This window comes from Gasterosteus aculeatus, chromosome 13, assembly GCF_964276395.1.
Source record: "Gasterosteus aculeatus chromosome 13, fGasAcu3.hap1.1, whole genome shotgun sequence".
Classification (NCBI taxonomy): Eukaryota; Metazoa; Chordata; class Actinopteri; order Perciformes; family Gasterosteidae; genus Gasterosteus; species Gasterosteus aculeatus.
In genome coordinates, this window is record NC_135701.1 from 3263887 (window position 1) to 3289781 (window position 25895).

General features: G+C 42.0%; 1 protein-coding gene across 7 annotated transcripts; it reads left to right on the forward strand.

The window, feature by feature from the left end:
- The first annotated feature begins 1228 nt into the window (after positions 1-1228).
- On the forward strand, positions 1229-17878 carry LOC120831332 (B-cell linker protein). Of its 7 annotated transcripts, none has more exons than XM_040196718.2 (15): positions 1229-1363; positions 6256-6281; positions 6371-6399; positions 6513-6550; positions 11737-11836; positions 11916-12013; positions 12101-12355; positions 14591-14619; positions 15145-15181; positions 15266-15371; positions 15494-15522; positions 15693-15736; positions 15807-15875; positions 16298-16456; positions 16560-17878. In XM_040196718.2, exons 7-15 carry the CDS (start codon positions 12292-12294, stop codon positions 16680-16682), a joined length of 660 nt encoding a protein of 219 aa, XP_040052652.2. In that variant the 5' UTR covers positions 1229-1363; positions 6256-6281; positions 6371-6399; positions 6513-6550; positions 11737-11836; positions 11916-12013; positions 12101-12291; the 3' UTR covers positions 16683-17878. The 7 variants fall into 7 exon arrangements, with proteins under 7 accessions (XP_040052652.2, XP_077943143.1, XP_077943144.1 ...); XM_078087017.1 differs by having other exon boundaries at positions 11946-12013; XM_078087015.1 differs by lacking the exon at positions 1229-1363 and adding an exon at positions 5852-5927.
- The last annotated feature ends 8017 nt before the right edge of the window (positions 17879-25895 follow it).

Genomic DNA, 25895 nt, shown 5'->3' on the forward strand with positions numbered 1-25895 from the left:
GGTCCCCTTAACTATGACGAGATGGAGCAGGGACCCCCTATTTTACGGAGTTCGGTCCGCCATCTTTTATTTTTGAGCTTCGCGCTCTTTAGACATGAGCATGAACGCGATCTGATTGGCTGGTGCCTGTACTGCCGTATTTGCATGAAAGGAGCTGTGAGTGAACCGGTGCCCAGCTTGAGAGCTGCTGTGGGTGGCTGAATGTGTGTATTGCGGACTGAAAGATAAGGTCTTCTCCATCAATTTATTCGTTTGCTACAATATGTTGGATTCATGTCAATGTGTATTTAAAGACAATAAAGACAATTCTGAAGACATTTAAATTTGTGGAAAAAAAATTGGTTGAAAAATAAATAAATAGTCTCATCAACTAAAAATTTCGCAACCCCCCCTGCAGTACCTCCACGGATCCCCTGTTGAAGACCCCTGATTTACATGAAAGGGATGAATAATAATAATACTTTTTTTAATAGCACTTTTATGGGTACGCAAAGATACATACAGACACGTACATACATACAGATAAGAGAAATAGACAGAAACACTAAATAAAAATGAAATAGAACTGGAGAATGAGGTTAGCATTTGAAAGCAAGTTTGAAGAGGTGGGTTTTGAGGGCTTGTTTGAATGATGATACGGTGGGAGCCTGGCGGATTAGGATGGGGAGGGCGTTCTAGAGGGGAGGCCGTCGTACTAGGTCCGGCGCTTGGTCCGGCACTTTGGCCTAGTGGTCTTCATGGTGTTAGCATTGGCGGACCTGAGGCAACGGGTTGGGGCGTGGAGGGGGAGGAGGTCTGAGAGGTAGGTAGGGGCCACGTTGTTTAGGGCTTTGCAGGTGATGAGTAATATTTGTATTACAGCTATTGTGAAATACTGTAAGATAGTTAAAGATCCACCGTAAATTTACAGCGAGTCGTTGTAAGTAAACATCTTGCAGAGCAAATTGTTGTTTGCTACTGGACCAATGCTCAAACTGAATAACCTGTATTACTCCTCTAGGACGTCTCAGCTTACTTACCTTCATTGATAGAATGTGTGTCTATCAAAAGGTACAAATGTATTTCCCCTTTGGAACAACGTCTACAATGACATGTTGTTTATCAAGCGGCCGTATTTGGCCATGAGCAGTGATCGGTAGGGAAACCTGGAGCCAAGTTTGAGCTGTGCAGGGCCTGCAGCTCATTTAGAGGCGGTCCACCACCTGTCTGACATAGGTAGGAAATGCAAATGAGGATAGTTATGTCTGCATTCCCTCCGTATCGCTCGCTTTCATTCACTTCTCACACCAACTGTCTGCAGCCAAAGCAAAAACACTTCCCTCGTGACTTGAGCTGAGTGACTGGACCCAAAATCATGGCAAAGGTAAAGTACGGTTACATTTTTATGACAATACGTCCTGAAATCTTTGGTTGGAGTGAAAAGGAAGTGAGCAGGTGAGTTTTAGTTGTCGAAACAGACCTAAGTGTAAAACCTCCCCAGTAGTTGACATTTTAGCATTTTCTCTGAGGGGGTTCTGAATAATGGAACTGTACAATGCCAGCTACGTACAGATACGTAGCTAGTATTGATTGTGTGGGACTTTCAAGGGCAACGGTAATAATTCCCGGCAACACACCTGTTTGCCGAGAGAAAACACCACAAACATTTCAGGTACGAGCTTCACGGCACCCTAGCTTATGCAACTATTCTTTTATGTTTGTTCTTTTCTGAACTGATCCATCAAACTAATTTCTTAGTTAACTAATCTAGCCACTTAAACACACACTGTTGGCTTCAGTAGTGTTGCTTCTGCACCCTCGGATTTGAACTATACACATATTTGAAATTGATGTACTTTGGATACAAACAAAACTGCAGAGTCTGTATTGGATTGAGTTTGTTTGTTTATTTGAACCTTTTTTGTTGGTGGTGATCTTTTTTAAAAGCATTATCCTCGAGTCTCTTGCAAATAATTTCCCAATGGGTCTTGTTAGAGATTCTAGTGAGTCACAGAAAAAAATTGAATATGTCTGATTAGGTTGGGCAAAATATATCTTACTATATATACACTATATGGTGACACAAGGCTGAATATGTTGGATTTTGTATATCTTAATATTGCATAAGGGTTGTCTTTTCCTTAATTCTCAGAACTTTTGACTAGCTTTTCTATAATTTGCTTTCCCCCAATTTCTTTGTGATAACACAAAATCTTAACTCTCCTCTTTTAGTGTCAACAATTAATGCAGCTAAAATGTTATGTGTTTGGAGGAGTACCCTATATGTCATCATCTAAAAGAACTGCTCATAATAACACAGATAGTGACACATTTGATAGTGGTGGGAGTATCCTTCATCAGATCGGAGCATTACTTTTTCCTTTGTCCTCCAGTTGGCTTCGGGGGACATCAATATGGTGTGACTTTTTCACACCACATAGTTCAGTTAGTACATAGTTCAGAGACACAAGGCACAACATTAGTTATTGTCGCTGGCTTTAAAATGCAGATATTTTGGGGACTCCTGTCCGTGAGACAAAAGGTTGTAAATATTAGAACAGCAGCAAATGTCTCTTCTGACCTTGTTACCACATGCTTCTCGTTTATCAGTCCAGCAGCTGTGACCCATTGCCTGTGTCAAGATAGAAACTGTGCAGTCACTCCGCCCCTCTCTATCCACCTGTAATAATTTGCCTTACATCAACACTTCCTCTACCGCTGCCTGGCACTCAGACAGAGATACTGCATCTACACTTCCTGATTTTGCTCAACATGCTTGTTCATTTGTACCACCTGCGGCCAATTGCAGCCACATCCCTGCAGGTAAACTTTCCTATGAACCGATAGTGATCTCGATCTCTGCTTAAAAACAAAAGCCGATTGTGAATTAAGTTACAGTGAGAGTACTGAAACTCAACCTTATAAAGCATTTGCCAGAGGTATATAAACAAGCAGATTCAGACTGGAATAATGGCACCCTTTATCATCGGTTTCAGTTTAGCCTATTGTTTTACCGCTTTATCTTCTGATAGGGAAGCAGACCAACTTGTATGATTCCTTCAAAGTCAGTGCACTTCATTATCAAAAACAGATCTCATTTCAACTTTCGACTTAAACTGACTTTATAAGTGCCTCTGTTTTAGGTTGCCAAAAATATATTTTACTGCTGCCCTTGTCCACAGCGGTATAATAGATTACATCCTCTTGGATCTGAGGTTTGCCATCGCCTTTTAAAGGAGTCTTTGAATGGACTTTCCTGGGGAGGCTGAAGATTGGGATACCTAAATAATTGGAGCGAACTCTCTGGTTCCCCCTTTTTTAAAAAGGGGAACTGACAATCCGGATTTTCATTTCTCAGGCAACAATTCCAACTTCCACACCACACATATGAGGCATGTCGCTCAAGACTTCAAGTACTTCAAGTACTATGTAGGCAACCTCGGAGGAAGAGCCTCTTTGTTCTTCACTGACAAGCAGGAGAGGATCGCAAACGGGTGTGAGGAATTCAAGACCACAATCAAAAAAGAATAAATCTAATAGTCACCTCTGCGAGGTCTTGACAAGAACCATACCAAAATATTGCAGACAAGTTACAGTTGTGGTCAAAAGTTTACATACACTTGTAAAGAACATAATATCATGGCTCTCTTGAGTTTCCAGTTATTTTTACAACTCTGATTTTTCTCTGTAATTGGAACAGATACTTCTTTGTCACAAAAATCATGAAGTTTGGTTCTTTTATGACTTTATTGTGGATTAATGGAAAGTGACAAAATCTGCTGGGTTAAAAATATACATACAGCAACATGAATTAGCAATTTTGGTGACTTAGAAAGTTGTGTCAATGACATGCGCTTCATAGCATGGCCTCTTAACTTCTTGTGAGCGATCATGAGCGACTACAGCTGGTAGCCATTTAAATAGAGCTCATTGGATATAAATGCCCACAAAGAGAACGCAGTCGGAGAGCACGCGGTCTGGCGCGGACGTAAATCATGGAGAAATAGTATCAGCGAATTGTGCATAAACTGATCTGTGACTGGACTAAGAATGGGAGAGAACAGTGATGGAGAGAGTAGGAGTGAGGATATGGAGTACAATAACTGGACTGAAGTAGGGAGAAATAAACGAGCCAGGAATTGTAATAGTGTATCTGGTAGTAGTTTGGAAGGGAGAGAGGAAGGCAGGGGGATGAGGAGGAGGATTGTTGAGAATGTGGGGTTCAAAGTAATTTTGAGATTCAAGGAAGGTAATGATATTAGGAAAGTGAGTCCGGTGGCTCTGACTCGCGGGTTGAAGGAGAAAGTGGGTGAAATTTTGATGGCCAAGGTGCTGGCTGATGGCGGCTTGTTGATCAAATGTAAGGATGAGGAGCAGAGAGAGAAAGCAATGAAGCTGAAAAAGGTGTGCAACATGGTGGTTGAGAGTGCTAAGAAGATAAATGATGGGCCCTTTGTGAGAGGAGTTATATTTGGTATCCCAGTGGAGGAAAGGGTGGAAGATTTGAGATCAAGTCTAAGAGGGGGGAAAATTATAGGGATTAAACGTCTGCAAGTAAGAAGAGGGGGAGAAAGGGCTTATAGTTTGTCAGTGTTGATGGATTTCCAAGAGAGAGTGTTGCCTGATAAAGTCACTGTGGGATATATGAGGTACAATGTAAGAGCTTATGTCCCACCACTGTTGAGGTGTTTCAAATGCCAAAAATACGGACATAATGCAGCAGTGTGCAAAGGCAAACAAAAGTGTGGAAAATGTGGCGGGGAACATGAGTATGGGAAATGTAAGGACGGGACAGAGCTCAAATGTGCAAATTGTGGAGGTGCACATAGCATGGCCTATGGTGGGTGTGAAGTGAGAAAGAAGGCAGTGGAAGTGCAGCAGCTAAAAGTGAAAATGAATATATCATATGCAGAAGCAGCAAAGATGGTTCGGAGAGTAGGGAGAATAGGGAGAGTAGAATGGAGAGAGGGGGGAGATATAACAAGGAAGGAACCGTCTCAGCAGGCAAATGAACAACCTTTAACAAAGAGTCAAAGGGGAGATGGGAATGAATTGACAGTAAATAAGGAGAACTTTGTATATTTAATGGCGGAAGTAGTTAACTGCACATTTCAAGCAAAAGGGAGATCTGAGAAGATTGAAATAATAGTAAAGAGTGCAGCAAGATATTTAAATATTCAGGGGATAACTGGGATGGCTGTTCAGGAAGAGTCATAATGTTTTTTTGAGATTAGATTACATTCAACTTTATTGTCATTGCACAGAGTACAAGTACTGAGGCAACGAAATGCAGTTTAGCATCCAACCACAAGTGCAAAATAGCAAAAAGTGCAGAGTATGTGCATGTGTGAGGTGTAATAATTGAATAAATAGTTATGTACAGTAAGAAATAGATATGCAATATGAACAGTAAGAAATGGATATGCAATATGAACAGTAATTGGGACAAGAATAGCAGCAATTGAGGTAAGAAGTGTAGGTATGATAAGTATATGTAAAGTGCAGGTGTAAGTATTAGTGGTGGTAATAAGTGAGATGAAGTGAAAGAAGTATTAGTAATATTATGTATATAATATAATATAATGTTATATCCTTGCATAACTGTAAATGCGTAAGTGTTGGGAAAATATATAGGCTAATAAGTAAAAATCATGCATTTGCTTTTTTATATGAGCATCAAAAGATACCAAAAATAACAGCAGGCTACAATAACAATTCCGAAAAAAATCCAGCACTCTTTACTCACCCACCCTTGAATTATAAGCAAACTTGTATTCAACCAACAGAAACATTTCAGACAAGAATATGTTACCTAGTAGGTGTTTTCACCTGGCGCACTAAATAAAGAGTCTGTTGTCCATCCCCAGAAAGCAGCCAGTCACTGACTGATGCCCGAGGATGAAGCCAATAGATAAGTTAACGTAAATGATTAGCAGTCTGGAATTCAGGTATGTTTATTTTGGCCTAATCCCATAGTCCCCCCTAAACCCTGAGATTTAACTGATGTCACCTTTTAAGCGGTTGAGTGTGAGACTCTGGGAGGGCTTGAAATAATGTGAATATGAATGGAACAGCACTTTTCTGTCACATCACCATTCCAACGTCAAAAAACATGAATTACAAATGATGGTATTTATTTTATAAATTTTAATCTCGGATTTGAACTTCTTCCATCAATTTGAATGAAAAAATAAATATTGGGGAGATTGGGGGATTGAGCGTATGTCTGTGGTAAATTGTTGCCTATACTTACCTTTCTGTTACTTTACTTTTCAGAACTTCTTTGGAAAACGGAAAAACCTGTGAGTATTATGTCTATAAGAAAGACTGTTCCTGATAATCTTTATACATGAAAGAACCTTCTCACAGCTCCTCTTACCGTCACTCACAGTGGACCTACAGCTCCACCCAGGAGGACAGGTGAGATTTAGCCTAAATTACAATTGAAGGGGCAACTTGTATATTCCCCTAGTCTTGGTTTATTTCATGCATTCTATTCATCGTTATCTATTATTGATGCATTCTTTCCCCAGATGACTATGCAGGGAATGAGTGGCCACAGAAAGAGTCTGTAAGTAGAAACACAACAAGTTCTTCAACTAGAAAATGCACAGTTGAGAAAAGCTTAAATGAATTACAAGAAATGGCAGAAACTGAAATGATTTTTATTTTCAAAATATGGCTGAAAATACAGAAATGACAAAAGCTGAGATGTGTTTTAAAATGTATTGTAAATGTCTTTTTTGTAGTAATTTTGGTACTAGTAATACTAGCAGTAGAAGAAATAGTTTTAGTATCAATAGCAGTGGAAAAACTAGAATGGTGGTTATGGTTAGTAGTAGTTTTATCAGTTGTAGTACTAATATTATTAGTCATTGTAGTATTTGTAGTAAAATGAGTAGCAATTGTATTAATAGCAGTATAAATACTGGTAGTACTTTTTATAGTTGTAAGAGTAGTAATATCAGTTGCAGGGTCACTACTGGTAGTACTTCTAGTAGTACTACTGGGAGTCATTTTAATAGCAGTAGAATACTAGTAATATTAATAGTAGTTGAAGTAATAATAGCAGTATAAATACTAGTACTACTTCTTTATAGTAGTAATATCAGTTGCAGTGTCACTACTACCGGTAGACATTTTTAGTCATTCTAGTATTAAGAGCAGTTGAAGTACTAGTAGTATTATTAATGGTAGTAGCAGTGCTACTACTACTACTATTAATATTTGTGGTAGTTGTCAGCCGTATGGCCCCTCTCTTATATCGGTACGCCCAGGACACAGAGACCACAAGGGAGATATATATATATATAAAAATATTTTTATTTGTATAAAAAGGTAGGAATAAGTTGTATCTTAAAATTGTAGAGACGGTTTATCTCTTAAAATCACAATCCTCTAACCAGTCATATCCATCTGGAACAATCCAATCTTCTGGGTGGCCAAAGTTTCACCTATCCAGATTATCCTCTGTTCCGTCCATATTCCTCTCTGCGTTCCGTCCGTGCTTCTCCTCATCCTCCGTGCGCCCCGTAGTGGCAGTCGTTAGCTCTTTTAAACTCCACCAATCAGCCACACTCCGCATTGCACCTGGTTCGCCAGTTAATTATCAATTATTTCCAGGTGGAAGCAATAGAGTTATTTTGTCAGCTAGAGGAAGTTTACATAAGGGACAGCAGTCCTTACAACTCACACAAAAAGCATGCAGGTAAAATAAGGTACGATAAAATAACACAACACACTAATTACTGCAAACTAAAAGAAACACACAACTTCATTCCCAATAGGCTGACAGTTGTAGTGGTATTTCAAAGAGCAATAAGTATTTCAACAAAACCGCTTCATTCTGAGCTCCATGGTTAAGGTACAGATAATCATTGAGGCCTTTATTTTGAAATGAAGGAATTGGGTGAGGGGGAGAGGGGGTTGGGAGACAGAATGTTTTTAATTCATAGGCCTCAATCATTACAGTAACAATTCTGTTTATTTTGAAATTATGGGATGGGGGGGGGGCATTAGAACTATAACTCAAATCCAAAAAATTATGAGATTTGACGAGACCCAAGACTCACGAACCCGGTTATTTTACATGTCTCTGCGGTCATAAATCCAGCTCAAATAGCAGTTGACAAAACGAGTGTCTTCTGTTTTTTTTGAGAAGTATGTCAGCAGATTTGTATTAGGAGCCTATGGAGCTTGAGCCAGACGTTGTCTTACTCTCGGGTTTCTCAGGCTAAAAGTAAGTGCCTGTGGGATTCCATAGCCACATGAGTACAACCAGCACAAGCATGACATCATTTTGATCCATCAATGAAGCCTGAAGAGTGAATATTGTGGCAATGAGGGCAGAAGAGCAATATTTTTTTTAACTTCAGCGCTCACTCTAAGTTTAAAGTTTAATTTGGAAAACCCTGTTAAAATAGCATTCATACTAGTACTTTCACACCATACAACAAACACGTGCTAGATGGCTTCTCTCACTGTGTCACTCCCTTCAACACAGTGGAAAGCCCCACAAGAAAATGAAACATAAAAAGGCCCATGGAATTGGCTTATTAAAAAGCCTACCACATACTAAATAGGGGAAAACAGTGGTTGTCCCCAATTTCTGTTTAAAACAAAAGAAACATTTATATTTAAAATAAAATGTCATCTTCCATGTAATCACGGAGTACAACACCTATCTGGACTCACAGTCCCTTCCCCCCACTGGAACAGGTAATTGAGGTAATTGCTCCTCGCTGAGCAAGACTGATAAACAATGTATTTGTTTAAAGTTATTAGCTAAAAGATATTCAGTGTTAAAATCCTGTTATTGGGTTTCGGAAATGTCCCCTGTAAGACCATGTCCTGTCAGACTGCAGTAATCAGCTAATACGGAACAGCTGTCAGGCACCATGGTAACGGCGCACATGCGATCATTAACAAGCTGTTCAGAGGGGAAGGAGAGACAAAAAACAAATGAACCAGGAATCAGGATCAGGAATCAGGAAACATTTGTTGGCAAAATATGTCAAACATACAAGGAATTTGTCTTGGCGGTTGGTGCGTGACAGTAGACAGTGTAACAATAGACAAGGCAGCAGTACACAAGTAATAAAATAAAGTAAAATGAAATGCTAATGCAATGGGTTAGTAGAATAAGGCTATGGGTTAGAATAAAACAAGAGAATAACGTTAGAGTTAAAAATTTAAAATATTAAAAAAGTTAAAAAATATTGAGCATAAAGTGCACTAGCGAACAAGTAACAAAGTGACAAGTGACGACAACGTGACGAGAGACGACAAAGTGAAAAATTGCAGTTAAAGTGACATGTGCAGTATGAAGGGGAGTGACCGGTGGAATGTTATAGTCAGTCAGTGGGGGACCGGGCTCTGTTGATGAGCCCGACTGCCGACGGGAAGAAACTGTTGGTGTGGCGGGAGGTCTTAGTCCTGATGGACCTTAGCCTCCTGCCAGATGGAAGGGGGACAAACCGTTTTTGTCCGCGGTGAGAGGGGTCGGCTACGATCTTTTTAGCTCGCTTCAGAGACCTGGAAGCGAACAAGTCCTGCAGGGACGGCAGATTGCAGCCGATCACCTTCTCTGCAGAGCGGATGACACGCTGCAGCCTGCTCTTGTCCTTGGCTGTGGCTGCAGCGTACCAGACGGTGATGGAGGAGCAGAGGATGGACTCGATGATGGCCGTGTAGAAGTTGACCATCATCGTCTTTGGCAGGTTGAATTTCTTCAGCTGCCTCAGGAAGAACAACCTCTGCTGAGCCTTCTTGGTGATGGAGCTGATGTTCAGCTCCCACTTGAGGTCCTGGGTGATGATGGAGCCCAGGAAATGGAAGGAGTCCACAATAGTGACGGGGGAGTAACACAGGGTAATGGGGGAAGGTGGGGCTCTGTTCCGCCGGAAATCCACAACCATCTCCACTGTCTTTAGAGCGTTGAGCTCCAGGTTGTTCTGGCTGCACCACGACACCAGATGGTCAGACTCCCACCTGTAGGCGGACTCATCCCAACCAGAGATCAGTCCAATGAGGGTGGTGTCATCCGCAAACTTCAGGGGCTTGACGGACTGGTGACTGGAGGTGCAGCTGTTTGTGTACAGGGAGAAGAGCAGAGGGGAAAGAACGCAGCCTTGGGGGGAACCGGTGCTGATGGTCCGAGAGGCTGAGGCATGTTTCCCCAGCTTCACGCGCTGCTTCCTGTCAGACAGGAAGTCTGTGATCCACTTGCAGGTGGAGTCGGGCACGTGCAGCTGGGAGAGTTTGTTCTGCAGCAGAGACGGGATGATGGTGTTGAAGGCAGAGCTGAAGTCCACAAACAGGATCCTGGCGTTGGTTCCTGGGGAGTCCAGATGCTGGAGGACGTAGTGGAGGGCCATGTTGACAGCATCGTCCACAGACCTGTTGGCTCTGTAGGCGAACTGCAGGGGGTCCAGGAGGGGGTCGGTGAGGGACTTCAGGTGGGTCAGGACTAGCCGTTCAAAAGACTTCATGACTACAGAGGTCAGGGCTACAGGCCTGTAGTCATTGAGTCCTGTGATCCTGGGCTTCTTGGGAACAGGGATGATGGTGCAGGCCTTGAAGCAGGCTGGTACGTGGCATGTCTCCAGGGAGGTGTTGAAGATGTCAGTGAACACCAGAGACAGCTGGTCAGCACAATGCTTCAGGGTGTGAGGGGAGACTGAGTCCGGACCGGCTGCCTTACGGGGATTTTGTCTTTTAAAGAGCCGGTTAACGTCTCTCTCCAGAATAGAGAGGGTCGTTGCTGGTGGGGGAGGGGAAGGTGATATAGATGAAGAGGCGTGAGCCCCTGATGGGCTGGGGGAGGGAGGGGTGGGGGATTGCAACAGGTTGGTGGAGCTGTGGGGGATGGGATCAGGACATTGTCTTTCAAATCTGCAGTAGAACTCATTCAGCTCGTCTGCCAGGCGGAGGTTATCCATGGAGTGGGGGGTTTTTGGCTTGTAGTTTTTGAGGTGTTTGAGGCCTCTCCAAACCGAAGCAGAGTCACTTGCTGAGAACTGTTGTTGGAGTTTCTCAGAGTACAGTTGTTTAGTATCTCTCACCGCCTTGCTAAACTTGTATTTTGACTCTGTGTACAAGTCTTGCCTGGTCCTTCTGCAGGCGTAGTGTTCTGAGTTCCGATGTGAACCAGGGTTTGTCGTTGTTGTAACTCACCCTGGTGCATGATGGTACACAGCTGTCCTCACAGAAGCCGATGTAGGAAGTTACAGCCTCTGTGAACTCATCCAGACTGTCAGTAGCAGTCCAGTCCAGTCCTGAACGAGTGATTATGAAAAAAGTCAAATGGAAACCAACAAGCTGTTTTTTATAAAATAGTTTAGACTTTTGTCAACATTCTACAATTCAAATTGTGTCTGTAGCTGAAAGATTGGGAAAGCAGAAGGATTTGAAAGTTGAAATTTAAGAGGATTTGAGAATAAACTCCATTGGAAAACCATGCTAAAAAAAGCGTGAATTTATTTTATATGTATTCACGCATAAGAAGGAATGTCTTGAAGGAGCTGAATATTTGAATATTTGAACGGTTTTAGGAGTTGAGAGGTGCCACGGAAGAAATAGAAGATGTGACATAAAGATTCGAAAAACAATGCTTGGAATGCAATAAAAATTTGAAGAACAATTCTTAAAGGTGCTAACTTTTAAAAGGTCTTTTTCCTTTTATACAACCCTTATTGCATTTCGTTTGCATTTTTTTGTAGGAGCAAAATTGACCCTTAATATTTTTTTAAATGGCAGGATGATGACGAGGGTGACATGTATGAGGAACCTCCCCGTGATCCCCAAACAGTGAACAGAGAGAACAGACCGAGAGAAGAAGAGCCTAATGTCTATCTGGGTAAGACCACCGCACTGAGTCCTTTCTGCAGATGAATGTTAACAGTTCCTGTTCACTATGGACAACTTTTCTCCTGAAGGGATGTCCTTCGATCCAGCTTTATTTGCAGAGAGGCCGGCGGCTCCCTCGCCTCCTCAGAGGCCGGCGGCTCTCCCACCCAGACCAGCCAAACCCTTGGTAACAACAGCTCAGTCTTTTGTGTTTGTTCATGACTGAATGAATTGAAATCATTTTGAAGACAATGCATTTCTGTTGATTACCCAGAAACCTCAACAACATGGTGAAGATTTCTTCTTTGATCCCCAAAACAAGAAAGGGGAGTGATCTTACTGACGCACAAACTGAGCATTCGTCTTTTCTTTGCTGGTTAATTTGCTGTATAACCCGTCTGTAAAGCTATTATACCCTTTTCTTCAGCACCTAAGAACAGAACTGAGAAACCTGTGAGAGAGAACATGATGCCTACGCCCCTAGTCCGCTCCGCTCCTGTTCCAAACCCTGCGTCTAACACTGAGGAAGGTACAGCAACCACTTCTACCACACACAAATAGTCCTTTCATACTGTAGAAGTACCTGATCAGCCTGTAAATGACTGTGGACTGAGAGGAATGGGAACGTAACAATGACGTGTTATGACAACCACGTATTTGTTTTTATCAGCCATATGCCATTTGCAGAATTACACTAGTTCCACTAAAGATTTTTACATTTACTGTTACGGCACACATGCAGGAAGAACAGACAAAATAACGTGTTTTTGGGCAGCGTTAGCTTATGTGGAATGAATAGAATAAGCGGAGGTATTAATCAGGAGTAAAGCAGTGACTGGAACAAAGAAGAGAGTGCCACCTGCTGTTAGATTGTAATCTAATATCGGGCCAATCAGCTTGGTAGAATCAGCAACCCCTACGGCAGAACAGCATGGCCTGGTTGTGAGCAAGAGAAGAGATAAGATAGTGAGCTTGCCTCCACAGGTTCCTCATTAACTAACTGCCCCGTTCCTTATACATGGTTCAACTAAGTCGATCAAATGTCTTGCTGTTGATGTCAGGCAATCTCGGTTCCTCAAAGGCTGATCAGCGCTCAAACAGTCACCTTAATTTGAAACAGATGTCAGTCATAAGGACAATCGCGCGTGCGCGTCCTACTTCAGAAGGTGGAAGAGTCGATCATCAAAACCATGATTTTCTAACGATACAACAGCAAATGAACTGAAAGGAAGAGCTTATTTTTTCTCTGCTGATGAGCAGGAGATGATCATGAACACATGTAAGGAGTTCAAGTCCATAATAGGTATATTTGAATAATTTCTGTCGTATAAATTGAACGTATTGTGCATCTTTTACGTTGTTCCTGTCTCTCTTAAAGGTATCTTCCATTTTTTTTTCTTCCCATGGAATGTTTTTTCATTTTTTGGGGAGTTTTTCCTGTGCTGATGTGAGCGTTTCGGGCAGAGGATGTCAGATGTGTACAAACTGTAAAGTCCTCTCAGGCAATTTTGCGTTTCAGGGTAAAGAAAATAAATTGAATTGAATAATCATGGCAAATCTGACACTGCGAGGGCTACAAGCCCGACCAAGTATCTCAGACAAGTGTCTCAAAATGTATAGTCTCATTTTAAGTGCCTCATCACTTAAATCAATCTATCTAATATATTTTTTTAATATGCTTGCTGGCAGTAGGCCAATGAGATCTTGGTAGCGAAAATAGTTTTTTTAAGATGTTCTCTGCATCGCAAGACTGTACAAACATGTACAGTATGACCCAGTATGAGAGACAGTGTGATGTTTTCACCATGTACGGCTCGAGGAGGTAAGGATGTAAGCATCGATAACGCTCGTACAGGTCATCATGATGTGATAACGAATCCTGGTGATCTCGGAGAGGACTCGTATAAAAAGGTTAATCTAACTATTATCGCTCCTTCATCAATGAGGAAGAGAGCTGCGCTTTTTCCCAGGGGACTGGCGAGCTAATCCAGCTGGCTCAAATGAGCCTGTGTGGGAACAGGTTCAGGTTTTTGGATGTGTTGCTATGGTGATTTTGCCATACTTGCTTTGTGTTAATTTTGGCAGCTATTTTTGATTTAGTCTTAGTCTTAGTCTTCAGACGAAAAATGCATATTAGTTTTAGTCACATTTAGTCATTTTAATCCTTCTTAGTTTTAGTCTAGTTTTCGTCGACGAAAACTCAGAACATTTTCGTCACGTCTTAGTCTCGTTTTAGTGGAAAAAAGGTTCGTTAACGAAAAATTTTCGTCATAGTTTCCGTCTACAAAATTAACACTGCTTTGGGGAACCGAAAAGCCTGATCTATGTAATCTTATCCTGAAAATTCTCCAGCAAACTCAGTTAGCCACGTACAAGGAACGGGGCCCAGGTCTAATCAGTCCTGAATCCAATCGTCTACAACTCAACAAATAAACACAACACAAACGAAATGTACAGCACCACCCTCACGCAGGGATGTAACCAACAATCAACAATCTCTCTGTTACACATTTCTGAATACCTTAAACCTTTCCCATTGATCCCACAAACCCCAGCTATAGTAATTATATCAAGGCTGGGAAGACAGAACAAAATTATGTGTGACGAAAGATCATTCAAAGCCTGATGAAATTGACAAGACAATAGAAAAGTCCTTCGAAAAATAAAATGTGGTATAATTTCCCATTAAGAGACCACAGCTAAACAACAATCAACCGCTGAAAAACACCAATCGCTGCCAGTATTTTTTCTTTCTCTATTTCAGGTGAGTATGTGGATCCAATTGAAGCACAGGTGAGATAAGGGAGACACCAGCAATATCAAAAGCTTAACACACGTGGGAGAAGCCAGCATTAAGTGTCGGTGTGAAAGTGTGATGGGCTATACTGGGTTGTAAAGGCCATTTACGGTTGAATAGGATTGGATAGGTTACCACCCGCACAGCTGCGAACGAGTCCATCATTTTGGAGCATAAATGAAAACTAATGCGTTCCTTCCTCGTTTTAGAAAGACGTGTATGTGAAAGCGACAGCTGGTATGTTGACATCTCACGTCACAGGAACTAGCTCTGTGCTTTAAGTTTGCACGGATTGCAAAGTGAGTTACAAGTAGCCCTTCTTCCTGCTCCTCAGCTTGCCCTCCCCCTCCCCGTGCAACGAAGATGAATCCGTCTCCCATCACAGGACTATATATATATATTTCAGTGTGACTTTGTTAAGGTCTGCATGAGAAATGGAAGGTTTTATTCTGACTGTTGTTTACCGTGCTACGTAGGATAAGAAAGTCCTCAGTGGTGACTTTATATTTCCTTCCTTTCAGAATTCCCCCTGGCTTTCCTCGAATGAGTTAGAAACAGGTAAAGACAGGTCAAATATCAGTACACACTCACACACTCAAAAATAAATGATTTGGAGCATGACGGTGCACATCTCGTCTGTAGCTTCTACAGTTGAAGTGAGACACAAACCCCTCCCCTCCAAACCCCCCCCACCGACTCCCAGTATTAAGCCCCCTCTACCGGCGAAACTGAAGCAAGCTAAAAACAGGTTTGTTCAACGGATGAAACGTTATGCATACTTTTGTTTTGTGATGATCCATAGCAATTACATTTATTACATAACAAAGAGTAACATTAGCTTTGTTTTGGTCTTCATGTCACCCTTCTCAGTCCTCCTGTGAAGGACGGTAAGCCCGCTGGTAAGCTCCAATTTTTTATATTGTGAGGGACAACTGCAAATTTGGTCTCTGCTCAAATTCTTCATCTAAAATAATCCAAAACATGGCACGGTTCATAATTTTTCAAACATCTGGCTGTTCCCCAAAGAACTCTGGGGTAACACATGATGGGTTTTCTATCTTTTTCAAAGTCTCCTTAGGTGGAATGAAGGCAACCAAACAATGGGTGAACGAGGTATGGTATCAATCCACACAAAATAAAAACTAGTTAGGGGGGACTGTTCACTATTCGTTTCACATTCCAGGACAAAGAGTGGTTTGCTGGGAATTCCAACAGGAAGACTGCCGAGGATCTTTTACTGAGGGTCAACAAGGTGAGCCACTCAAGGGTTCTATGTTTTGTTTCATGTTTCATTACAATCTGCTCATCAGGTATTTTTAATTTAACCATTCTATGGTTGAATGCACTTATTGTAAGTCGCTTTGGTTAAAGCGTCAGCTAAATTACATGTAATGTAACCACGCAACAGAAAAAGAGGACATTTGCTGAGTTTTCATGTGCATGTTGTTAGCTGGTACTCAAATAGAGGCCATCCCCTGATTGAGACACTTACTTTGTATACTTTGGTTTTACTTTCCACTAACTTCTTAATCCATTGCGCATGTTCCAATAATCTATTTCTTGCCTTCGTTCTCCTATCAGACTTCCCCAAAACATCCCTTCTCCATTCTATTTTTTATTTTCTCCCTTACACTCAGTGCTGATCATTCTTACTGTTTTTTCCCTCCTTCGCAGGACGGCGCATTTCTGATACGACATAGCTCAGCTCAGGGCAGCCGCCAGCCGTACACTCTCGCTGTGCTCTACCAGCAAAAGGTGTACAACATTCCCATCCGCTTCCTGGGGGAGACTCTAGGTTACGCTCTTGGAAAAGAGGGCAAGAAGACCGAAGAGGTGGGGATGGGGGGTTGGGTACAAAAGAAGGAGACAGGAAGAGAGTGAGATTCTATGAGGGATTCCATCTTTGTATTTCATTACTTCACTTCTTGTCTTGCAGATTTTCGGCTCCCTTGACGAGATGATTTCCCACCACAAAAATAACCAGCTGCTTCTGATAGACAGCAAGAGCCAGGCCAAGCACACCACGTATTTAACGTATCCTGCACGCCCTTCATTCTAAGATCTATTCAGATGAGAATAAGGATAAAAGCATAGTTTGAAAGTTTTCTGTAGGTCTATTAATGTGTTACAAAACTGTAAATACCACTAACTGCTTTAACATCATCAAGATGTCATCTTTATAAAGTAAAATACATTATCCAAACTTCCAATGCACCTAGAACGGAGGATATATGTTACAAACTGACTTGACGACACCTTGAGGTTCAAGCTCAGAGATATTCCTGTTTTGTTATCAATTCATAGAAAGGACTACAAAGTTTTGCTAAAACGTTCACCGGTGAAAAAGGAAAACCTGTTGCCAAGTGATGATGTTGCTGTCTTATCAACAGAATCTAACTCCCATTAAAACATTCAGACTGTACAATTCTGCTGATCATCAAAACAGTTTTCAGCTGAAATGTCATGATCAGTTCCATTTAGTAATGTCTGATGAAGCATTAAAATAAATGTCTGCATCGTTTTAATGTTTGTGATGAGTACATTTTTTTACATATTAGGTGTGTTTCTTTGCACACTATCAGTTTAGTTTGACTCTGATTTTCAATATAAGCTATGTGTTAACAGGTGTCTTTTATTTGATATTGTGAAACAAAGAATAAATCATTTCTATTCCATTAATTTTACTGCAGTTCATATTTACTGTTGTTGACCAGTAACAAGGAGTTAGCCAGAATAATGGCCTTCATTATGCTTTTTTGTGGCGTGTATTTGTGTAACGCTTCATGTGTGGACCCAACGGCACTCACAGGACTCCAGGGATCTTTTGACCTATTATTTAAAGCTCCAGAAACAGCATTTAGTGTCAGGGTTTTTGGACTGCAGTACCCCGAAGGACCATGTGGGGTCCTCAGTGATCCAGTTTATCCTGTCACATGTGCGTGGTCTTGATTGTTTTCATTGTGTTCACCTGTGCCTTGTTTTCTAGCCTTTAAAAGGCCACCTGAGTTTCTTTGTGTTTGCCAAGTCTTGGAATTTGCCACCTGGAGCTTAGCCACGTGAGATTCTAGATGCGCTACCTCTGTTAATCCTTTTTGGTTTTTGAGATCTTTTGTTGCCTTTCTTTTGGGACACCCTTAGGTACCTTGTTAAATGCCCAGACCTTGTTTTTAGTTGTCTAGAAATATTTTTGAGTTACTGTCAAGCTTATGGAATCCTCTGCTCTTTTCAAATAAACCTTTTTTGATTCCCTACAAACAACTCGTCCCTCTCTGTCTCTGCACCTGAGTCACCATCACTCGTAGCACAGTAGTAGGCAATCCGCCTGCTACACGGAGACCCAGGTTTGGATCCCGACGATCATGATAATCTAGAGTAACGGTAAGACAAAGGGCCATAGGTTTACCGGGAGTTGGGCTGGCAGGTTAAATATGGACAGGGTCGTGTGAGTGAGTGAACTTTATGTGTACGTGTGCCATCACTTGTCCACCAACCAGATGCTGCTGGGAACACCTGCTTCCTGTCAGTGTGAAATCTAAAATGCCTCACTGACCCGACCAATCCCTATTCACTTAATATTACAATACATTCAATGATTACCCCTTTGAAGCTCCCTCATGTGAACAGAAAAAAGCATGCGTAATACATCATCTAATAGCTAATACACTCTCATCATAAAACTTCTTAAATCATTACATTTCATAACATCTTAACCATTGTGCTTGACTCATGTTTAACTCATTTCATATGGTCCAAAATTAAAACAATTTCCTTGCCGGGCTTTCCTACATCCTTTGCTCCTAAACGGCCTCAGGGAAAAAAAGTGATCCATTATGGATGGATGTTATGTGTACAGTATCATATGACTTACAAGATATAAGAGTCATTCTACGAAACGGGTGCCATTTCTACGTTGCGATTTTTTCAATTTTCATTAAGAACTTTTTTTTTTTACTTACAACTTTAAAGATATGTTAATCTTCCCAAAAAACATATTTTCCCACCTCAGGCACAAAATTCTTAGTAATATTATCCTTTTTATTAAGGCAAGGGAGTCTTTCTTGTACCACCCCGTCACGGACAATATGTGTGCCAGTAGAGTTGTAAAACAAGAAATTTTAAAGATAATGTTTTCCTAATAGTAAAATGTCCCTTTTATGTAAACCATCAATAGAAAGTCTGAAATTTAATACATTTTTTGTATTCTTAGTTTTTTATCTTGAAATATGAATTCGACATTTCAATGGCCTCATTGTTTGTACTGAAAAAACAAATACACTTAAAAAAATTGAAATAAAGTTTCATTAATTTTATTAGTTCACACAACACGAAAATTATTAAACATTAATTTATGTAAAATTTAATTTATTTTACATACATTTTTAACAACATTACCCCGTGACGGGGTGGTAACTGATGTGACAGAGTGGTTCACTGTGACAGGGTGGTATGGACACACTGTTTCTCTATTTCTGATTTGCTTGTTTTAAACTTTATACAACTGGGGGAGGGCAATTATTAAAATAGGAGATTTAATGGAAAACATTGGTCATGCTCTGAAAAACAAAAAACAGAGCATCATATCAGTGACAGGGAGAGTCGCATCCACACATCTCTCTGTATTTCCATGTGGCGGGATGTCACAGGCTGTGGTGCTTGAATGATTTCGAGCACATCATCGAAGAGATACCACAGGAAGTCATCTCTTGGAGGCCAGAAGAACCTGTTGGCACCAACACGGTGCATACACTTTACAAGGGCATGTGTTTCATCTGTTTCCATGACGATCCCAGGATAAAGGTCACTGTCATATTTAAGAACGCACCAATTCTCAATGAGATCTCCGCTCCCAAGCAATTGCTTCTGTTGGCACCTTCTGGGCTGTTTTGTTAAAAGTGAAATGCTGTGTGTTGAAGCACTGACATCTCAGCTGCTTTTGCGTGGAGCACATGCAACTAACTTCCCGGTAAAGGATTTCTCCTGGAGTGAATGTGACCACTTGGTGGGTTTTCATTGTGGATGGCACTGGTGGAATCTGGCCTGGCATCTTTTCCATTGCCTGCTCCACTGCTTCAGATGCTACATAAACAGTAGCAGTTGTAGATGTTTCAGAGAGGGCCTTATATAGCTCATGGGCATCGGGTATGTCGCGGCCGTTGATCGCTGTTCTTTTCAAGGTTCCCCCAACACCGTCAGGGGCCCCCTTGCCATGGCTTGCCTCAAAAAAGTTCCATGTTCCACCTTTCAGGCCTCTTCTTGCAAGCTCTGTGCTGAAAAGAAAGAAATTCCCTTTCTGTTTGTATTGGGTATAAGGCCCATCACTCAGAAAGTGTAGAACAGATACATCTGGGTATGTGGCTTGTAGATAATTCAGCACTGGATTCATGTGTTCCCATATAGCTGGGGGGCTTTTGTGTTTAGAGGGTGACACTGTGCTAAAACAGATGGGCTCTTTTTCACCACCTATGTAGAAAACACCAGTGTGCAGAGTAGCTTGTTGGTGTGAGGAGCCAAAGTGGACAGCTTGTATCTCTGAGCTGTATTTGCATGTGTAGTTTTCAGAGAAGTCAAAGTGGATCACTGCCTCCTCTTTTGACAGGTTCTTCTTTAACTCTCTGCAGTACGAGTACTGTTGATTTATGTTGAATGTGTGTCTTTTGAATTTGCGGAGAAGAGTGTGGAATAACTCCACAAGATTGTCTTGTGTGTCCTCCATTGTTTTCTTCACTTGACAGTGGTCGACCCTCCCTTGCATCTTCCCTTGCTTTCTCTGCTGTGGCCCATTGAGTGAACGCAACCTTCCCTCGAGGTATCACAGGTTATCATTTTAGTCAAACTCTGTAGATCTGAAGTCTATCTATCTATGAGCCTCAAATTATGCAATTTCTCAATGACAAATCTGAGATTTTCATGGATCTTACACCGGCATGTGTTCCGGTCAGAGAGAGTGGGATGTACAACCCAAAATGGACGAAGCTTACAGAAAAGGGACTATGATATGTTGTTTGTGTTTTCAGTAAGACATTTTTCATTGTGTCAGCCAGAAACCTTTTCTGCTTCTTCACCTTGTTCTTGTTCTTCTGTAATTGTTTGTTTTCGTCCAGTCGTTATCCGACTGTTGTCATCTCGAGTGAAGAAAGTTTTGACTTTGGACTTGAAAGTAGCAGTAAACCTGTTTGTGGGATTTCTGTTGGTGGAACAGAGGTCTTCACTCTGAACACTGCGACGCTTCTTTGAAAATCCAAGGACATTTTCGGCAAAACCTTGTAGCCTGTACTTCTTCACAATCCTCCCTGCTGTTACCTTTGCTATAGGGTTAGGGTTAGGGTTAACCCGTCGCTTCGCCACCGCAAATTGTGCAACTGTAATACTGGCAGCCTTGTGGAGAGGAGAGGAGGGAGCTGCACCCATGTGATTGGTTGAAAATTAGGGCGACGTCTGACTACAGAAAGAGAGTCCATGTTGAAAAAAGTGCATTTGCATATCTAGCCACATCAGGGGCCTCAAAAATCCTACACACAAATGTGGCGCGATCCACAAACAAATGATTGAGTCAGGAAGACTGGAGAAGCCTATGCCTGTGCCAGGGGCCTCTTCACCACCTGTGGGTACGCAATCAGTTGATGGGCCTGACCTGTATTGTAATGTAATAATGGGGGTGGGCTCGCTGAATACTTGCCAACCAGACATGGGCACTGTTTCTGTAAACCAATTGCATCGGTGCTGTCCAACATCAAAAGCGGTTCTCCTCTCTGTTGCTGTCAGTTGTCATTTCATCAAGCTCCAGAGTCAACCCTCCACCACCCCTCCAATCAGCAGGGAAACCCGGTATATCAGGGAACGGGAGTAACTTATTCACCGCCACCACCACCAGTGTCTGGACTCCAAAAGGGGGGATAGACCTCCTCCCTTCTTGGCATCCCACAGCTGGATGGAGTCCAAGCCCAAACAATTTGCACTTTAAACATTTATGTCTGTTCATTTAAGGATAAGATTACATAGATCAGGCCTTTTGGTTCCCCAAAGCAATTTTGGCAAAATCACCATAGCAACACATCCACAAACTTCAACCTGCGCAGGCTCAAATGGCTCATTTGAGCCAGCTGGATTAGCTCGCCACTCACCCGGAAAAAAAGGGCAGCTCTCTTCTTCATGATGAAGGGGTGATAAAGGAGTGATATCAGATTAACATTTTATAGGAGAGTTCTCAGAGATTACAAAGATCTGTTATTCAATTCAATTCATTTTATTTTGTATAGCTCAAACTCGCAAATTACAAATTTGCCTCAGAGGGCTTTATAGTCTGTACACATATGACATCCTCTGTCCCGAAACCCACCATCGGCACAGGAAAAACTCCCCAAAAAATGGAAAAACCCTTCCAAGAGGGAAAAAAAGGGAAGAAACCTTAGGGAGAATGTCAGAGGAGGGATCCCACTCCCGGGATGGACAGACTACAATGGATGTGTACAGAATGAACAATGAATAATACATGCAATTCCTATGACAGAAATGATTAAAGTAATTGCGAGTAGTAAGCCAGGTGCACAGCAGGACCACTGCATTACATTACATTACATGTCATTTAGCGGACGCTTTTATCCAAAGCGACGTACAATAAGTGCATTCAACCATAGGGTACAAACTCAGGAGAACAAGAAACAAGAAAGTGCAATTTCCTCAAATAAGCCAATTTACAATTTGCTATAGATGAGTGACGTTACAAGTACAATTTAAGTGCTACAATTTATTAGTCTTTAGTCGAGGTAGAGTCTGAAGAGGTGTGTCTTTAGTTTGCGGCGGAAGATGTGAAGGCTCTCTGCGGTCCTGGTGTCTTCAAAGAGCTCGTTCCACCATTTCGGCGCAAGGACAGCGAAGAGTCGAGATCTAGTTGAGTGTTTTGCTCTCAGTGAGGGAGGGACGAGTAGTTTTGCAGATGCAGAGAGGAGAGTGCGGGTTGGGATGTCGGGTTTGACCATGTCCTGGATGTAAGCTGGACCCGATCCATTCACAGCATGGTACGTGAGCACCAATGTTTTGAACTGGATGCGGGCGGCCACCGGTAGCCAGTGAAGAGAGCGGAGGAGTGGAGTAGTGTGGGAGAATTTCGGAAGGTTGAAGACCAGTCGAGCTGTTGCATTCTGAATGAGCTGTAGAGGTCGAATGGCGGTGGCAGGGAGACCAGCCAGGAGGGAGTTGCAGTAGTCCAGGCGGGAGATGACAAGAGCCTGAATCAGTACCTGCGCTGCCTTCTGAGTGAGAAGGGGAGAGGGGGACGTATTCTCCTGATGTAGGGGCAACCACCATCAGATAGAACCACCATCCACAGAAGCCTGTGGGGAGGGAGAGCACAGAGACTTAAGGACAGGGTAATGTTGGTTTATGAGTACAGTAATATGATTAATATCTAAAATAATAATGATGATGATGATGGCAGCAGCAGGCATCAGCAGGGCCACGGCCACAGCCATCTACGGAGACCTGCTAGGGGAGAAAGCACCAAAAACTCCTGGAAAGAAGCTGAATTAGTCATGTGCATTAATAAAACGTGAATTATTGTAGAACGAGAGCGTGAGAGAGGAGCTCGGTGTGTCCTAAGAAGTCCCCCGGCAGTCTAAGTCTATAGCAGCTTAACTAAGGACTGGTCCGGGCTAACCTGAGCCAGCCCTAACTATAGGCAGAATCAAAGAGGAACGTTTTAAGTTTTACTTTAAAAGAGCTGACCGAATCTGCCCCCCCAGACTGAAAGTAGAACCTGGCTCCACAAAAGAGGAGCTTGATAACTGAAGGCTCTGGCCCCCAGCCTACTTTTTAAAACCATAGGAACAACAAGTAACCCAGCATCTATGGAGCGCAGCTGCCTTGTAGGGCAATAAGGTGTTACAAGCTCTTTAAGATATGACGGTGCCTCACCAGCAAGTGCCTTGTAGGTGAGGAGAAGTACCTTAAAATCTATTCTTGATTTAACAGAGAGCCAGTGCAGAGAAGTTAATACAGGAGTGATATGATCCCTTTTCTTAGTTCTTGTTAATACACGTGCTGCAGCATTCTGAATAAACTGGAGAGGCTTAAGAGATTTACAAGAGCAGCTTGATAACAAAGAATTACAGTAGTCCAGTCTGGAAGTGACAAACGCATGAACTAATTTTTCTGCATCACTTTGAGACAGGAAGTTCCTGATTTTTGATATGTTACGTAGATAAAAAAAAGGCAGTCCTTGAAGTCTTCTTCATATGCGAGTTGAAGGTCATATCCTGGTCGAAGAGAACTCCCAGATTCCTGACGGTGCTGCTGGGTACCAGAGCAATTCCATCCATAAAAATTGTATCACGTGACAGCTGGCTTCGAAGGCTCTGGGCCTATCAAGATAACTTCTGTTTTTTCTGAGTTTAGCATCAGGAAGTTGCCGGTCATCCAAGTTTTGATGTCTCCAAGACATTCTTGAAGTCTAACTATTTGGTCCGTCTCTTCTGGTTTGATCGACAGATACAGTTGAGTATCGTCTGCATAACAAAGGAAGTTTATGCGGTGTTTCCCTTATAAGATCGCCCAAAGGAAGCATATAGAGGGTAAATAAAATCGGTCCAAGTACAGAACCTTGTGGGACTTCGTGACCAACATTGGTGGTCTTTGAGGATTCACCGTTTACAAGCACAAACTGGGATCGATCCAAAAAGTAGGATTTAAACCAGCTGAGTGCAGTTCCTTTGATACCAATTAAATGTTCTAGTCTCTGCAACAGGATACAATGGTCTATGGTATCAAATGCGGCACTGAGGCCCAGCAAGACAAGAAAAGAGATAAGTCCATGGTCCGATGCATGTAGAAGATCATTCGTAATTTTCACCAGTGCTGTTTCTGTACTATGATGCGCTCGAAATCCTGACTGGAAATCCTCGAACAAAGCATTATTTTGTAGAAAGTCACATAATTGATTGGCGATGGATTTCTCAAGGATCTTAGAGAGGAACGGAAGATTAGAGATAGGTCTGTAGTTAGCCAACACCTCTGGAGCAAGAGTAGGTTTCTTAAGAAGAGGTTTAATTACAGCTACCTTGAAGGACTGTGGTACATGTCCTGTCAACAAAGACAGATTCATAATATCTAATAAGGATGTGCTAACTATAGGAAAAACTTCCTTAAGCAGCTTTGGTCGGAATCGAATCCAAGAAAAAAGTAGAAGGTTTAGACTTTGAAAATAAAGAAGTCAGTTGATCAAGGGTGATGGAAGAGAAGGCATCCAAACAGGCATCAGGGCCCACTGCTGCATCCAAGGTTCCTACATCTGAGGACAGGTCAGCACTGGTTGAAGGCAGGAGACCATCAATTTTCTCTTTGATAGTCAGAATCTTATCATTGAAGAAGTTCATGAAGTCGTTCCTAGTGAGGTCCAAAGGAATACACAGCTCGACAGAGCTGTGACTCTGTCAGTCTGGCTACATTGCTGAAGAGAAACCTGAAGTTGTTTTTATTTTTCTCTATTAATGATGAGTAATAAGATGCTCTTGCGTTACGGAGAGCCTTCTTATGTTTTAAGGCTGTCTTGCCAAACTAGACTAGATCCTTCTGATTTGGTGGAACGCCATAACCGTTCAAGTTTCCGCACAGTTTGCTTTAGGTTCCGTGTTTGAGGGTTATACCACGGAGCAGACTTCCTTCTTGTTGCTATTCTCTCTTGTTATGACATCAAGATGACTTCCTGCACGAGCACTGTTGATGCTGAAGACAAGGAATCATTTATTTTCAAGAAGATGTTCTTGAGCCGTAACGTTACATGAACACCACACCACGCAGCCGAGCAGACTCTCCCACAGACTGTCTCACATACTGTCCATGTTTGTCCATGTTTGTACAGTTTTGCGATGCAGAGAACATCTGAAAAGCCACTGCATGTCATGCTCTTTGTAAAGCTCTGTTCTGTTTAGTGGGGCTTAATAATCGGATGTTCCATGCTTCACTTGTTAAAATTTCTGATTATGAGTAATACATACTGTTTTTATGAACACCTAATATGCAGGATTATCCTGATGAGTGAAATCTGTATCAAACTAACGAGACGCGCAGATCAGCCTTTGAGGAAGCGAGATAGCCTGACAAAAATCATCTGACCTTTTGGTAAAATGGTTGACAAAGTCTCCCGGAAGGGTGAAGGAGGACTTGTGGGTTCGAGGAGGTTGGAGAAGATAGAAAATAGTTTTTTGGGGTAAGAAAAAGGATTAAATTCTAGATAGGTAGAAAAAGCTTTTGGCAGCAGAGATAGTATGGGGCGCCGTTT